Source organism: Nanorana parkeri, unplaced genomic scaffold (assembly GCF_000935625.1).
Source record: "Nanorana parkeri isolate BGI_ZX_2015 unplaced genomic scaffold, ASM93562v1 scaffold62, whole genome shotgun sequence".
NCBI classification, from domain to species: domain Eukaryota; kingdom Metazoa; phylum Chordata; class Amphibia; order Anura; family Dicroglossidae; genus Nanorana; species Nanorana parkeri.
In genome coordinates, this window is record NW_017306330.1 from 2475949 (window position 1) to 2490732 (window position 14784).

At 41.7% G+C, this 14784-nt stretch overlaps 1 protein-coding gene across 1 annotated transcript in view; it reads right to left on the reverse strand.

The window, feature by feature from the left end:
• The window catches only part of NBN (nibrin), a 56029-nt gene that overhangs the window by 14085 nt on the left and 27160 nt on the right, over positions 1–14784 (reverse strand). The window contains exons 9-13 of the mRNA XM_018576273.1: positions 13501–13639; positions 11860–12126; positions 7993–8443; positions 7883–7897; positions 436–516 (exon numbers count right to left, since the gene is read on the reverse strand). Coding sequence (XP_018431775.1) covers positions 436–516; positions 7883–7897; positions 7993–8443; positions 11860–12126; positions 13501–13639 — 953 coding nt within the window. The remainder of the gene's footprint in view (positions 1–435; positions 517–7882; positions 7898–7992; positions 8444–11859; positions 12127–13500; positions 13640–14784) is intronic.

Consider the following 14784-nt stretch of genomic DNA (forward strand, 5'->3'; position numbering starts at 1 on the left):
CAATCTGAAGTAAACTATGTTTGTAACACTGCATTTGTGTATTTTTTTGTAAATTAAAGATAGTATTTATTTAATTGTTTTATACAATTAAATCGATCAAATAAATCGGCCAAATAATTATGAAAATCATCATTAGTTGCCGCCCTACTTTATTTTTGCCTTGGCATACACTTTAAAGGAAGCCCTGCCTCCACAGTGTTTACCAACCACAGTGCATATAATCTCAACAGGGTACAGGCCTACCCTTTGCAGTGCATATGACCTGGCAGCTCAGCAATATGTGTACAGCAAGACTGCTTCCTATAAGGTTCAATAAATCCTATAAGTAGCAGATAACAGAGGGGTACTCCGGCTCTGGGAAGTGCTGCCCAAAGCAGGCCGGGCTTCGGCTGTCTTCTTTAAACAGCCATCAACAATGAACACAATGAAAATTACCTTTTTGTCCTCATACAGAGACTCTGGCTCCTGTTTAATTGATGGTTCCGTTTTTACTTTCTGTTCACTTTGCTGGGCCGCCTGAGAAAAATAAAAATAAAAGCATGTAAAACAAAAATAATCAATTTTGAATAAAATATGGCGTCATTACCAGAATTCCATCCCTGTGAATGGTGACTAATCTGTGTGTGGAATTTTCAATTAGTGGAAAACAAAAGTATGCCACATTACTTACAAATAATTAATCCTCTGAAACATCGCTACAACAATTGCTGGAATGTAAAACTGGCAGCATATTTTCCCCTTTCTTTTCATGCGGAGCTTGTGAAAATGGACAGGGCTGTGAAATCAGTCTGTAATAGGCTGGTATGTCTGGCCAAAGCCAAAAATGTGACACAAACAGACTTATTAAGAGCTGACCTTATGATCAGATTAGATGGCGAGGGGCAATAAAAGCTACTAAACATTTTACTGGATCAAACTGGAGGAGAGAACACATCAAGAAGAACTGACCCAGACTCCCAGGTAACCGAGCCCTAGACATTCTAAGGAGATGCAGATCTTCTATATAGATAGAAAGGGCGTTCACAGGCAACAATCTGTACCATGTATAAACTGTCCTTTAAAAAGGCAAATTCACACAACAAGCATAATCAATCAGTAAACTGATAATGTGGGTTGTTCAGGATGTACTGCAACTATGGCGATGTCAAGTCACCTCGATTTACCAGTTTTTTTTATCACAGGTATTTATATACAACAATTTACATAGTTGCACATTCACATCAGTCTCTGCCCTCAAGGAGCTTACAATCTAAGGTTCCCATCTCATATACAGGGCCGATTTAGACCGGAGCCAATTAACCTTCCAGCATGTCTTTGAAGTGAGGGAGGAAACCGGAGTACCCGGAGGAAACCCACGCAAGCACAGGGAGAACATCTCAACAAATTCCTTGCCGATAGTGCCCTTAGAATAAAATGTATTATATAAACTTCCTATGATCCCTTGCAGGCAGATCAAGAATCAAGAATGGCAGATCAAGAATGCCTCACAGAGTCACTAGGCCACATTACAGCCTATAGCCAATCTCTGTCCAACTCCCTCCATCACATCTGCTGTACATATTGTTTTATGTAACCTTTAGGTACACTGCAGTCAGGGTTTGTAGAATTAGAATGCAGAGAGAGTGATGGGTCAGGCATTTAGAGTAGACTTGCCTCAGGTCACACACAGTGACTTCTACAGCGTGGGGTAGACAAAATAAAATCTGGACAATTAGACTTCGTCCCCAAATGCATTTCCTGACTAGGTGCCAGCTGAAAAAGTTTGAAGTTAGCAAAAATACAACCTGTTGCCATGTTATTTAATTGACATAATTACAACCTGTAACTAAAATTGTGTGTAAAGATATCAGTAATACAGACTCATGACAAGCACTTTACTGAAGAAAAAATACGCATGCAAACAGAAAAGCATATTTGTTACAGATCCATACTCTCTTCCCCACAGATATGTAACTAATGCAAAGTGTTCCCTGCATGCACACACATGTAACTTATGCATTGTGTCTCTGCATGCACACACATGTAACTGATACATATTGTTCCCTGTAACTGATGCAACTGATTCATAGCTTCCATACACACATAACTGATGCAGAGTGTCTCTTGCATGTGCACACACACGTGACGTCCCCTGCATGCACACATGTAACTGATTCATAGCTTCCTTGCATGCACACACACATGTAATTGATACACATGGTTCCCCGTATATAGACACATTTAACTGATTTATAGTTTCCCCTGCATACACACGTAAATGATGCATAGTGTCCTCTGTGCATGCACACACATGTAACGGAGAAAATGATAACAAATGCCTTTGTTCAGACATTCATCCATACAAAGTGTCAGGAACCAGAGAATCTGTTGGTGATTCTATGGAGCTAGAATCTAAAACTTGTAGTTCCAATTCATTCCCACCTGGTTGCTGGTATGGTATTTGGCCCCCTCCTCTGAAAGATGACTTGGCCTCAGCATTGTTCCTGTGTGCCATGCTCCCATGCCTGCTGTCTTGTAACCCGCTTACCTGATCCTGATTCCTGTAACCCTTCTGATCTGGCTTCTCCTGGTATCCTTTCCCTTGTGGTCTGGGCCTGTTTACTCATTACCTCCTTTTATTGCAGTGTACAGACTGTATACATATTAGTTTGTAAGTTAGGTGTTTTTTTTGCACTTTTGGTGTTGGTTCTTGTTTTTTGAAACCTGCATTGTTCACAATAAATCTTACTTATCACTTCGTTTTGGGCTGAATCAAGATATTTGGTCATATCCTTTTTTTCATGATACCTGCATGCGGTATCATGACAGAATGCCGAGGCCACTAAAGTAGATGTAAAGGATATGGAGAGGTTTTGAAAAAAGGGTCAAGGACCCCACTTGGCTGAATGGGTAAGTCTGTCCATAAAATGGAGGAGAGCGCTTGGAAAAACACAGGGAGGTATTATTATTTTGGAGGAAGATTTGGATAATGAAAGTCCTAAACGGGGAGGGTCAGCAGACTGGACAGGAACCCCTGGCACCAGAACAGGCTGGATTGGAACGATCGGTACAGGGACAAGTTGGACTGGACCAGCAGGTACAGGCTGGGCTGGAAGATGTGGCACAGGAACTGCCGGGACTGGAGCATCTGGCACAGGAACAGGCTTGGGTTGATCGGCTGGCATGGGAGCAGGCTGGGCTGAAGCAACTGGCATAGGAACAGGCCGGCACAAGAACAACCTGGATAGCATGAGTGGGAAAAAACTTCTGCTTCTTTTTGGTTTTGAATACTGGTTCCTTTCTGATGTTTGTAGAAAGTGCTTATAGCTGTTTAAGTGGTGGGAAAGTTGGAATATCCTTAGGAGGAGGAGTGTGCACAATAGTGTCAGAGGTTGCCATAGGCAATAAAGGTGAAGGAGGTTGGTATCTTGAGGGAGGACTAGACAAAGGTAAATTTGAGGATGACATATCTGACCCGATTTAAAGCAGAGGCTGAGCAAAAGTCGACTTGGATCCCTTTCCTAGCTAGGGATTGAAGTGCCTTAATACAGTTCAGCAAAGCTTCCTGAAAATAGCTTGAGTAGTGCTCAAAGAAGCAAGGTTCATCATCCTCTAATAACTACACCAAGGACGTCACCTAAGACGAGGTAAAAGGAGGGAAGAAATCATTGCCAATATTATCATGCAAAGCCAGATCTCTACACATTTGGATCAGTGGTTGGATTGCCCCAAATGAAAAACTGCCCTGATCCATAAAACAATGAGGTAGACGGCTATATCTAGCAGTAGCACCCTAGGCATGTCCCGCAGCAGGTGATGGCAATACTCCCTTATCTACTGATGCTAATAGAACATAATAAAGCACATGGTCTGGCTGCGTCATGAAAATAGCAAAAGTGTACAACTTCGAAATTTCCCAGAAACTCTCAGATCCTTGGTGCAGTAAACTTGGTCATTACGGCCTCAGCATTCTGTCACGATAACGCATGCAGGTATCCTGTGAAAAATATATGACCGAATTGCTTGTACCAGGGATGTGAAAGGTTTTGGTAGTTTTGGAAACCTGCCCTATTATCATATTTTTATTTCATTTAAATCAAGTCATATCTATAAAAGAAGACAGTACACACTCATCTTTTCTGCTGCCCGCTGTGCCAAAAGCCACTCAGATCCCGTGAAATCTGCAGGAAAACCGACACTTGCAGCACTCACTCATTCTTCTTACTGACCTCCATGCATTACAGGAGACAGCATTGACATGGAGGTTCTTTTTGAGTACATCAAGTTCTGCCAGAAGTCGACACTTCCAGGAGTGTCGAAGTCCTGTCTAAGTCGGTGCCAGCTACTTCTTGCCCCAACCTCTATGTCACTGTTTTTATGTGTGTGGCTGAGAGAATGATAGCAGGAGCGTGCACAAGGGATATCAGGCATCAGCCCAAAAAGCCAGAATTATGCTGGTATTGCTGCACCAGCAATGCCACCTCCACTGCAGTAACCCAGCTGCTCCAGGTTTATATTTATTTTTGTGCAGTCATGACAAAGTCACTGTCTTCATCAATACTGTGCATGTGTGGGATACACACTGAATGTCAATGGAGTGGCAGCTCTGATTCTGCTGGATCAGCTGCCATCGCTGCAATGCTGGCGTTCAGCAGCAGATTTAAGATCTGGACGTCCTGGACAAGGGAGGCCTTTCTGAAGAAATTGGATCTATAACACAATGTAAATAGTAGGGATGCACCGATAATGGTTTTTCAGTATTAAATACCGATATTTTTTTTTCTGGTTCTCGCCTATATACAGTACCGATACCAGTGCCATAAGTCCCGATTATAAGGAAGTCGTACGGCGGATCGTGACCCGTCTCCCCGATTGCCTGTGAAGCCGGTGTTCTATCAAAAGAACACTGGCTTCACTTGCTGAGGCTGCCTATCCAATCAGGAAGCCAGGTCAATAGATGCCACCCGGCTTCCTGAATGGCTAGGAAGCTGGCTTCACTTGTTCCTAGGCACCCTGGCGGCAGGTCATTGCAAGCTGCCCGGCTTCCTGGTGGATAGAAAGCTGGCTTCACTTGTTCCTAGGCACCCTGGCGGCAGGTCATTGCAAGCTGCCCGGCTTCCTGGTGGATAGAAAGCTGGCTTCACTTGTTCCTAGGCACCCTGGCGGCAGGTCATTGCAAGCTGCCCGGCTTCCTGGTGGATAGAAAGCTGGCTTCACTTGTTCCTAGGCACCCTGGTGGCAGGTCATTGCAAGCTGCCCGGCTTCCTAATTGGATAGGAAGCCAGGCTGCCTAGCAACAAGTGAAGCCGGCTTCCTAGCCAATCAGGAAGCCGGGAGGCTGGTCATAACCCACCGCCCAGCTTCCTGAATGGAAAGTAAGTCAGCTCCATGCTCCCTCAGCACTGCCGGTCAGAGGGAGATTTTCCTCTGTCCGGAAGTTCCCGTATTGGAGGTAAGTATCTGAGCATTTGGGCGAGTACAAGTACTCGCCCAAATATTCTGTATCGGTGCATCCCTTATAAATAGATATTACATCGTATAGGAAAGTGAAAATGGTTATCGTTGCTCATAGCAGCCAATCAAATTCTCCCTTTCATGCGTATAGTACAGTATAGAAGAACCAATTTTTGATGTAAAAGACGAGAAGATTTATTTTAAACATTTTTCACCGATGAAGCCCTCTATCTACAATCCTCTCCACAATCCCAATGAGAAGAGCCTTCAGCATTTGTAGATAAACACTTCTAGTGTGTGGTTTGACTCATTCCTTATGTGTTCATAGTACAGATTGGTCAGCCTATTTTAACCAGTCACCCCTTCTGTGCTGCAGTCTGATGTCATTCTGAATAAGGTCAGCCCCTCGATTTTCCCACATCACAGTGCTACAGCTCTTTCTGTTCTAATCCACATAATGGATAAATTGGGTCAGAATCACCTGAAACTCTGCTGCAGACACTGATTGATGTTTTCAATATTAAAATGTTCCAGGATAATAAAACCACGTAAGAATAATGTGGGTTTTTGCCAATTAAACTTTAAATCACAGCTTAAAGTCACACTCCACTGACAAAAAATATATTAAACCATCCATATACCAAGAAAAGAGATCAAAGGCCCCTTCATAAATGTAAATTACACTGTGTCAAATACATTGCCAAACTACAGCCAAAACATTTTTGGGTATACAGTGGGGAAACTTAGGACCCACTTTTAATTGATCCCATTTGGGAGATTGCTCTTCAGATCCTTCATTTCATTTGATGGGTGTTAAACAGAAAATGAAGTGAGTGGAATTCTGCCCAAGCTGGGACAGCAGGCAATAAAAATAAAATCTTTCAGAAAAGCCCCTTCCTGTTGGCCGTACACCTATATATGGCACTACTGGGTGGGGCTTATTCTCTGCTGCCACATATATGCTTTACTGCTTTGTGTTGGGAGTGCGCTCAACCATGCACACCTAGCACTGTGACTGTGAAGTAACTGTTACCTTCAGGTCACAGACTGACGACTGGGAGCCGGTAGGACAGGCTCACAATCACGTGATCACTGTATCATCTAAGATAATCTAATTGACCTCGGTGAAGGCAATGTGCGCACCATTGTTTCTGGCTCCTACAATGGGTACAAACAATAAATAATGTACACATATGGGGTAAAAAAATAACAACGACCAAGTCACTTTATGGACCATGCTCCAATAAAAGTTGTAAACAGAGGTGTACATAATCATTGATAATGTTTTATCTCACGCGAGTCTGCTGATGTGAGAACAGTCACTCGGCTCATAAATGGCTCTTAAGGTCACCACTTTGCAGCATACCTTTACAAAGCAATGCTTTCATTAGGGAACACATGTAATCATTTTATTTCTGTGCATATGTGTGTGACTGATAGACTGCGACAAGCAGACAAAGGCTCACCACAGACTCAGCAAACACAAGTAGGAAACATTTTGGCCGAGTGCTGTCTGATGTTGACAGATCAACTGTATTACACAAATAGTTATTTTAAACAAATAAAAACGTATTAGTAATAAAAAATGGGCGTAGCCTGACGAAATATGAATGGCCTGGTAAGCCTAGACAAAACTTACAAAGCTACACAGCTAAACCCTATGTATAGCTTTTTTTTCTAGTTTTGGATAGAGTAGGGGCAGAAAAGAACCTCTGTCTGGATTTTATAGCCATCTATGTCTCCTCTGGGAAGATTCAGCCTACTCATTTGTCCTGGTGATCATTGCCAGCATGAAATAAAGCAATTGAAAGTTCAAAGTCTTACAGTTGCCACCAGAAAAGGATGTCAGGAGAAATCTTCCACTGGTCACCCGTTTATGCGACAACCATCCAAGAAGGGATGTACATCGCTTTAGAGAAATGCCCTTTCATTTCCTGTTATGTCTCTAGGACAGGAATGAAACAAATCTCCCCAATGGGACACAGAGGGGAAAACCCCCCCCAAAAAACTGACAAGTGTTTTAAAACCCTCCCTTACTCTATACAAAACAGTTTTTTTGCCCTTTTATTTATTTTATGATTAAAAAATAAAACTAAACATTCCAGACAGACTGTGTCCAGGGCCGTGCATCCATTCCGGGATGCATGTATATGCTCAGATGTGCATTAAGATCCGTAGCGCCTGTGTGTGCGTCAGCTGGTCATTGATTGGCCCTCAGTCTACATTATAGATGTGCATGCTGCTAGTTCTGTGACCACACTGTCACTGACAGCCACAGGTCTTCACTGACAGCTGCATATGATCTACGGTTAACCTACTTTTCACATACTTCAAGCAGGATTTGCATTCCTATGAACTTGTATAGGAAAGCAAAAACTGTGCGCCTGGAATAGTCCACCAACACAGAGGAACGTTTCCACTACTATCTGACAGAGGTTGTACACCTCACCTGTTGTATCCAAAGCTAAAAGAAAAAAAAAACCAAACATTTGGTACAAATAGATTACAGCGATATAAAGTAACATCAGACTAAAAACCTAATCACAGGCAGGTACTTACTGTAGTTCTATTACCCCTTGCCGGCAACCCTGGTTTGAGATCTTCTCCAGAATCTCCTTCTGAATCCAAGCGCTGCCTTTTGACCAGGACTGAATGGGATTTTGGGACTTTTTGTTTAACTTGATCACTAATTTCATCATTTTCTAAGTCAGACTCTTCCACCACATCATCTTCATTATCAGGTTGCTTCCTCTTCATTGATGCATCTTTCTCTACAATAGACGTGGAGGCCTCATTGTTACCTTTAGGCCTTGTGTTTGATAAGTCAGGTTTCTCTTTGGGTACCACATTGAGTTCTTTATCTAAATCCACATCATCAAGGGAAAGCATTTCAGAGTCTGTCACTGGTAATGAAAAGATATTCTCGGCAGCATTTGAACCCAGGGAGACGCCGGTTTCCACTCTAGAGGTCTTTGCAGTAGACTGTTCACCTTCGTCCACCTCTCTATCCCTGCAAATAGGGAAAATGTTTATTGCATTCTTGGTCTATTATCACTATCAGAATATCTTTAAAAAGATCAAAAAGATTGATTTCTGAAAATTGTATGAATCGAATACATGTAATGACAGTATACAGTTTATACACATGAGTTTTTTCCTCCCATACCTTTATTTATATTTTTCTCTGTATTTTTATGAAGGACAAGCTGCTCAGTAAAACAGTGATAGGAATTGAGACAAGCTGGAAGATTGCCCGAGTGCTCCAGCAGTATATTTTTAAAAGAGAAGATTGAAACCATATAAATAGAAAGACGAATACTCTAAGCGCGCCTGGCAGCATTACAGTCTATTACATTTGTTGTCATGGTCACCTCTGCTGGACAGATTGGTCTGCATATAAATGTGGGAAAATATCCATTATGCTGTTAATGTTTGATCCTTAGCCAAGTAAGCGATTGGGGATAGCTGATGTAGCTCTACTTATTAAGCATATGTCTGCATAAGTTTACTCATTACGTTTGCATCACTCGATTATGTATGTGTTGTATGTTTTATTGTAAAATGTTGGCTCTAAATAAAGAATTAAAAAAAAAAAAAAAAAGCTAAGGCCCCTATTACACAGGCTGATCAGGAGGGGGATGCGTGCATGGATCCCCTCCTGATCAAAGCAGGACGGATCGGATGCCACCGCTTCTTGCGATGGAGAAAAAAACTGAAATGGATGGAACTCATGTTGGTTTATGGGGAATTGGATATAAACAGACGTGTCTGTTTACATCAGATTACACCCATACGGCGCAATCTGATCCAGCGAAACGAAACACTGTTCTGTTTGTTTTCCTGGACCTGGGCGGAGGCGGGGGTAACGGAGTGTAAACAAATGCCCATCCTTTCGGGGCCGCATGACTTAGTACTGTTTACCAGGTAAATTAGGTCTGGTTCCCACCAGGTGCATTGTTCAATGCTGATCAATCCAGACTTAACTCAGGGACACAAAGAAAACAATTGTTCTCTCTTTGCGCTGTTCACCCCATACATGTGGGTTGGTGCGCACTGCATAAAAATGCAGCATGTCTGGTTTCTCTCACTCTGTGCGTAATGCAGTAATGCGCGTGGCAATGAACCGCAGCGCGTCACAACGCAGTGTTCTAAATAGAGTTGAATGAAATGTGATTTTGTGACATTTCAATAATTCAATAGACATTTCAAGTTAAAAAGAAAAAAGTAAACACTAATACTTTCCAACAAAACATTGCACTGTCCCCACACACACCAGTGGATGCGCATTTTTACGGACCATACCGCACACATGCGAATGTTACCGGACCTTTAATCTGAAGTGCAAGCATTGGAGATTTTGATAACAGGCTTTGAAACGCGTATGTTCCTTTGATACAAAGCTGAATGTGAGAATCGTGTCTACACAGAAAAAGGATCTTCCCTAAAAAGATTTTAGATGTTGTAATATGTTACAGCTTCCCTTTCACTAATTGTTTTCTGCTTTCACCAACATTCCTATTTGTTACATTTTTTACTAATGTGTAAACATGTTACAAATCCTTTGCTCTCTTGGTGACCAGAAGAACATCCATGTTTTGGGAAAAATTTGACTGTTATTACTAATAAAATGTGAGCTTTCAGTGCTTGTGACCTGATATGATCTCATCGTGATTAGTAAACAGACACTTAGTCCATTTATTTGTTTTGACTACACAAAAAAAAAAAGGGAAGCAGGTTTCATCACCGGGGACTGTGGACAAAATAGAAACGCCTAACCTGGGCTCATTTAAATGTAACAACTTCCTTAATATTTTACTATCAAATGTGCAGAGTGTTTAATCCTCCAACCTCAACAATGGGAATATTATAATGCAGGTTTTCTCAGTAAGTGGTATGTGCAACCTGGGGACACGTCAGACAACACTGGGGCAGAATTCTGCTTTAAAAGGAAACATTTAAAGGGGAGCTTTACAGAACCCCTATTAGGTTTTATTGCTCTCTCTATTGGCCGTAGTGACTATTGTCTCCAATATAAAAGGTGAAGGGAAATCCAAAATTTTGAGTTGTCACTGGAACAGAAAGTGAACTGTCCAAAAGGATGATCTACTCCGTATGGAAAGATCTTGTCTTACTTCCTGTTGTGTCCCTGAGAAATCTCCCAGAGGGGTAAGCCCCTCCATAATCAAAGCCAAAAAGAAAAGATTTTTGGCTTTACAAATACTTTAATGAAAACCACATAAAAATGAAGTAGTTTAGTTACTTAAAACAAGTCTGCTTAGAAATGTAAATTTATATACAATTATGGGGTTCTGGTAATTGTATTTTGGTCAAGGCCTATTAGCGATAGGGTAACTTACACCAGGGTTATGTAATAAAACAGCTGTATTACAATATAGACCCCTTCTACAAAGCCTGAGAAACCCTGTTTTCTGAAGGTGGAGGGAAAACTGAAGGTATCATACATACCATCATCTACATCTTACAAATGAAGAGAAACAAGAACTGTTCAACCATACATATGACCTTTAACGTATAGCTTTCATGAGAGAATTATGCAAGCTGCTACTGTGACCCATTTCAGAAAATGTTCACTGCCTGGCTGTAATGCTGATTTGGTCAGATTTCAATGGGTTCTGAGTTCCTGATCCACAAGAAGAATGGAGGTAAGGATTTTAAATACTCTTCTGACACTTATTTATAGCATTTTTGTTTGTTCAGTTACTGAAAATATTAAAGTCAGGCAATTATAATTTACAAAAAGAGGCCAGCAATGACAGACACTATTCTTCTCGCATGTTAGGTGAATTCTAAAAGAAGATACACAAGCTTGATACTGCTAACCTGTATAATGCTCTCTGGCTAGTGTCACTGCCCTGCAATGTGCCTGGATTTCAAATAAACATCCTGAAAATGGCGACTCCCACCCTGAACTCTTTAGCGATTGGGTTTGAATCTAGGGGCCAGCTTAAAAAGTATTTAGCCAGGATATTTGTAGCACAATTTTCATCTTCCTATTAATTTAATTTTTTTTAACTATTAAACCCCTAATGTCACCTTTCCACTTCAATAGCTTTAGCTGAGGAATGACAGCTGCCTGCTGAGGCAGCTGAATGTAAAACATAGCAGGCAGTGGCTGGGTGCAATGGGTCCAGAGTGACAGAAGTGTTTGGCTTTCATCCTGTAACAGAGGGCGCTCATCTCCCAAACTTGACATCATCACTAGAGATGGCAACACTTGGTCCCTGTACAAGTACAAGTGTCCGCACAAAGTTGCCCTAACATTTTCACCCAGCACTTAAAATTCACCAGGCTTCCAGGTAACCTTTTTGCAGGTCAAACACTGTCTGCATTCAAATTGCAGACCACTGTATTCTGCATGAAGCAGAGCACAGCAATCGAGATAAGTGGAACATCTTTTGCACATACCTTTTCTTTGCAGTTGGCTGAAAATAATCCGGCATCTTGGATGGCACCATTTCCTGTGAGGTTTTCTCCTTATGTGAAGCAGGTTTTTCTATAGATAGAAGCAGCTGGCTCTTCTTTTCTGTTGGTTTTGATACCTCCTGAAACAAGGTAGTCCTGCAGTCCCCATTGGAACTTGATTTTAGATCACGATCCACACACATACCAGATTTAGTGCTATGACTGCTCTTGGGTGTCTCTTTAACTTCTCGAGCTCCACTTATATCCATCCTGAAAAAATTACAGGTAACAATAGTTAAAAAGAAGAAAAAAAAGCTCGGCATATTAAATTTCACATGTCACAGCGATGTATAGGTGCTCATTCATTAATTCATTATGAACAGTGCAAAAGAGAGTTAGAACCACTGAGGTTTTTACATGTCTGTCTGAGTCACTCTTGTGCAAGGAGACAGGGCTAGGGGACGTGCAAGACAAGCAATCCCAAACCCAGGGACAAAATTGCTAAGAGACCACTTTCCTTATCCTTTGAAACTTGTTCCTCAATGGCTGGACCAGCAAGAGGTTATTCCACTGCTGCTCCCTTATCAATGAGTCTGATTCTGCAGTGTGTCAGGCCAGTGAGAGAGGATGACACCCATTAACTTGAAGATTCTGCCACTGATCATGCATTGCAAGCGTTATAGTCCCCCACCTGACAACAGCCTAGATCAACGCGTGTGGATAACTCTTTAACAGAGACACAAATGACTCAGGCATGTATTGCTATGTCCATCAGTGTTCTCCCTAGGGTGTTTATGACTGGTTATTCATCCAGCTAACTTTGGTGATAGCCGGGCAAAAAACTCCCCATGGAGAACACTGCAGAATGTGCTCCTACTCTCCCCTCCTTTGTGAAAACTAGGACTCACCTTGCTCCTCTGTGAGCCAGTACCACTGCAAGGCAATTAATGAAGAGTGAGTGTAGATCTGTGTATTCCCATTCAGTGATTTCCTTTAGGCTGACTGAGCCCTAAAGCACTCTACTCTGAGCATTTTCAGGCTCAGAGATGCCAAATCCTGGCTACAGCAGCCAGGTAAGCAGCAGATTGGGGACTCGGTGTCCCTGATCTGGACTGGCTGAAGCAGAAGTAGTATGTAATGGAACATTTTGTATTTTTCTTTTTGACTGAAAATATAGATTTCAAAAACATTTGCCCAATACTTTTACTTCTCTGTGATAGTATGCTGACTTTTTTTTGGATCAACTGGCTAAAATGTACACATAGTAAATGTGCAAACAGTGAAAAATGTGTTAAACAGCTGATTATACAAGATGAATAATTAAATAGGTAACATGTATATCATGACAGAACATCAGAAAAACAAAGTATATATCGCATATTATAATACAAAATAATTCAGCAGAATATAGCATGTAGCTTTGAAAGAACAGTTTGTGACAGAAGAGTTGTACTGTACATGGATCTAATAGTTTTAGAAATAATACTATTTTCTAAATAAAACTTCCAATACGTGAACAATTTTTCATTTGTCATCATATACATGTTATGTAAATATGGTCTGGATGAAAGACAAAAAAGCTGGAGAGAGAAACATAAAACATAAGGAAGGCACATTAGGTATCTAAAAAAAGACACAACATACCAATTATGAGTCTTATCTGCTGGCTCTGTATCTGCAACATAAGCTGTGGTGTTGAAGGTGGCTACAGGCAATACAGTCTCATTGACAGCCATACTGGAGGAAAATGAAGATCCCACTATATTACTCCTTGCGGACTTTTCTGAATGGAAACAAACGGTTTTAAATTAGGAATCAATTTTTACAATTCAAAAACATCTTATTGGGGGCTTTGCAGAACAGGTTCACCTCCATGGTGATCAATAGCATCCCATAGGCAACTGGATTCCAAATCTTCCAGCTACATTAGATCTGTGCTATAGCCACTGTTAGGGATAATGTACATGAGCATTTGACAAGTATTCAAAGTGAGTTGAAGAGAGGATTTAAAGAAAAGCACACCATGATCTCAGACTGACCTATAAAGTCTGTCTACATTAAGCCTTTATACAGACAATCAGTGCGGGTCCCAGAGGGGAAATGTGTTTCTTAACATAAACCTTCTAGTAAAGAAATTTCTATTTAAGTCAAATGTAAAAACTAGGGATGCACTGAAATTTCTGCCACCGAAACATAGGGGCCAAAAATGGCACTTTTGGCAAAATGCCAAAAGTGCTATCTTTCGGCCGAAATTGCAGTGCATGTCTGGTTTTTCTCTTCCCCTTTGTGCGCTGCTCTATATCCCCTCTGATAGTGCAGCGTGCTGCGTCCAGCGGGGTGGAGAGAAACTGTCACAGGAGGATGAGCAGTGCGGGGGAGCGGCCGGTGTGTCACAAAAGGCCGGGTTCTCCTCCAGCACTCCCCACTCAGCCACCTTTGGCAGATCAGGAGAGTGATGTGAGGGCGGAGACACAGGAGGCCTAGCTGGCAGTGTGGGGAGGAGTCAGATGTCACAGGAGACCCATTTCTCTTCACTGTAAAACAGTCACCGCTCCAAGCTCACTCCTATGAGAAGACTAGAATCTCAACACAAATTAGTAAACTAAATATGAGATTGTAGTCCATCACTGAAGTAGCCCCCCTCCAGGAGGAAGGACAGTGTCAGCACCAATTCAGAGATGATTTGAGGATCAGCCGAATGATACACAAATAAGATACATTTTTGTTAATAGTTACAGTACCTGAATGTATTTTTAAGATTTAAAAGAGAACTACGGGGTAACCTTTTTATGCCATAGTTCTCTTTAGGGTCTCGGGAGGACATACACTAACGTCCTCCCGTGACCCAAAGCTCAGTATATTGCTCGCTATATACTGAGCGCCACAGCACGGACAGGTCCCAACAATACTGTAAGTAGCCACCCTCCA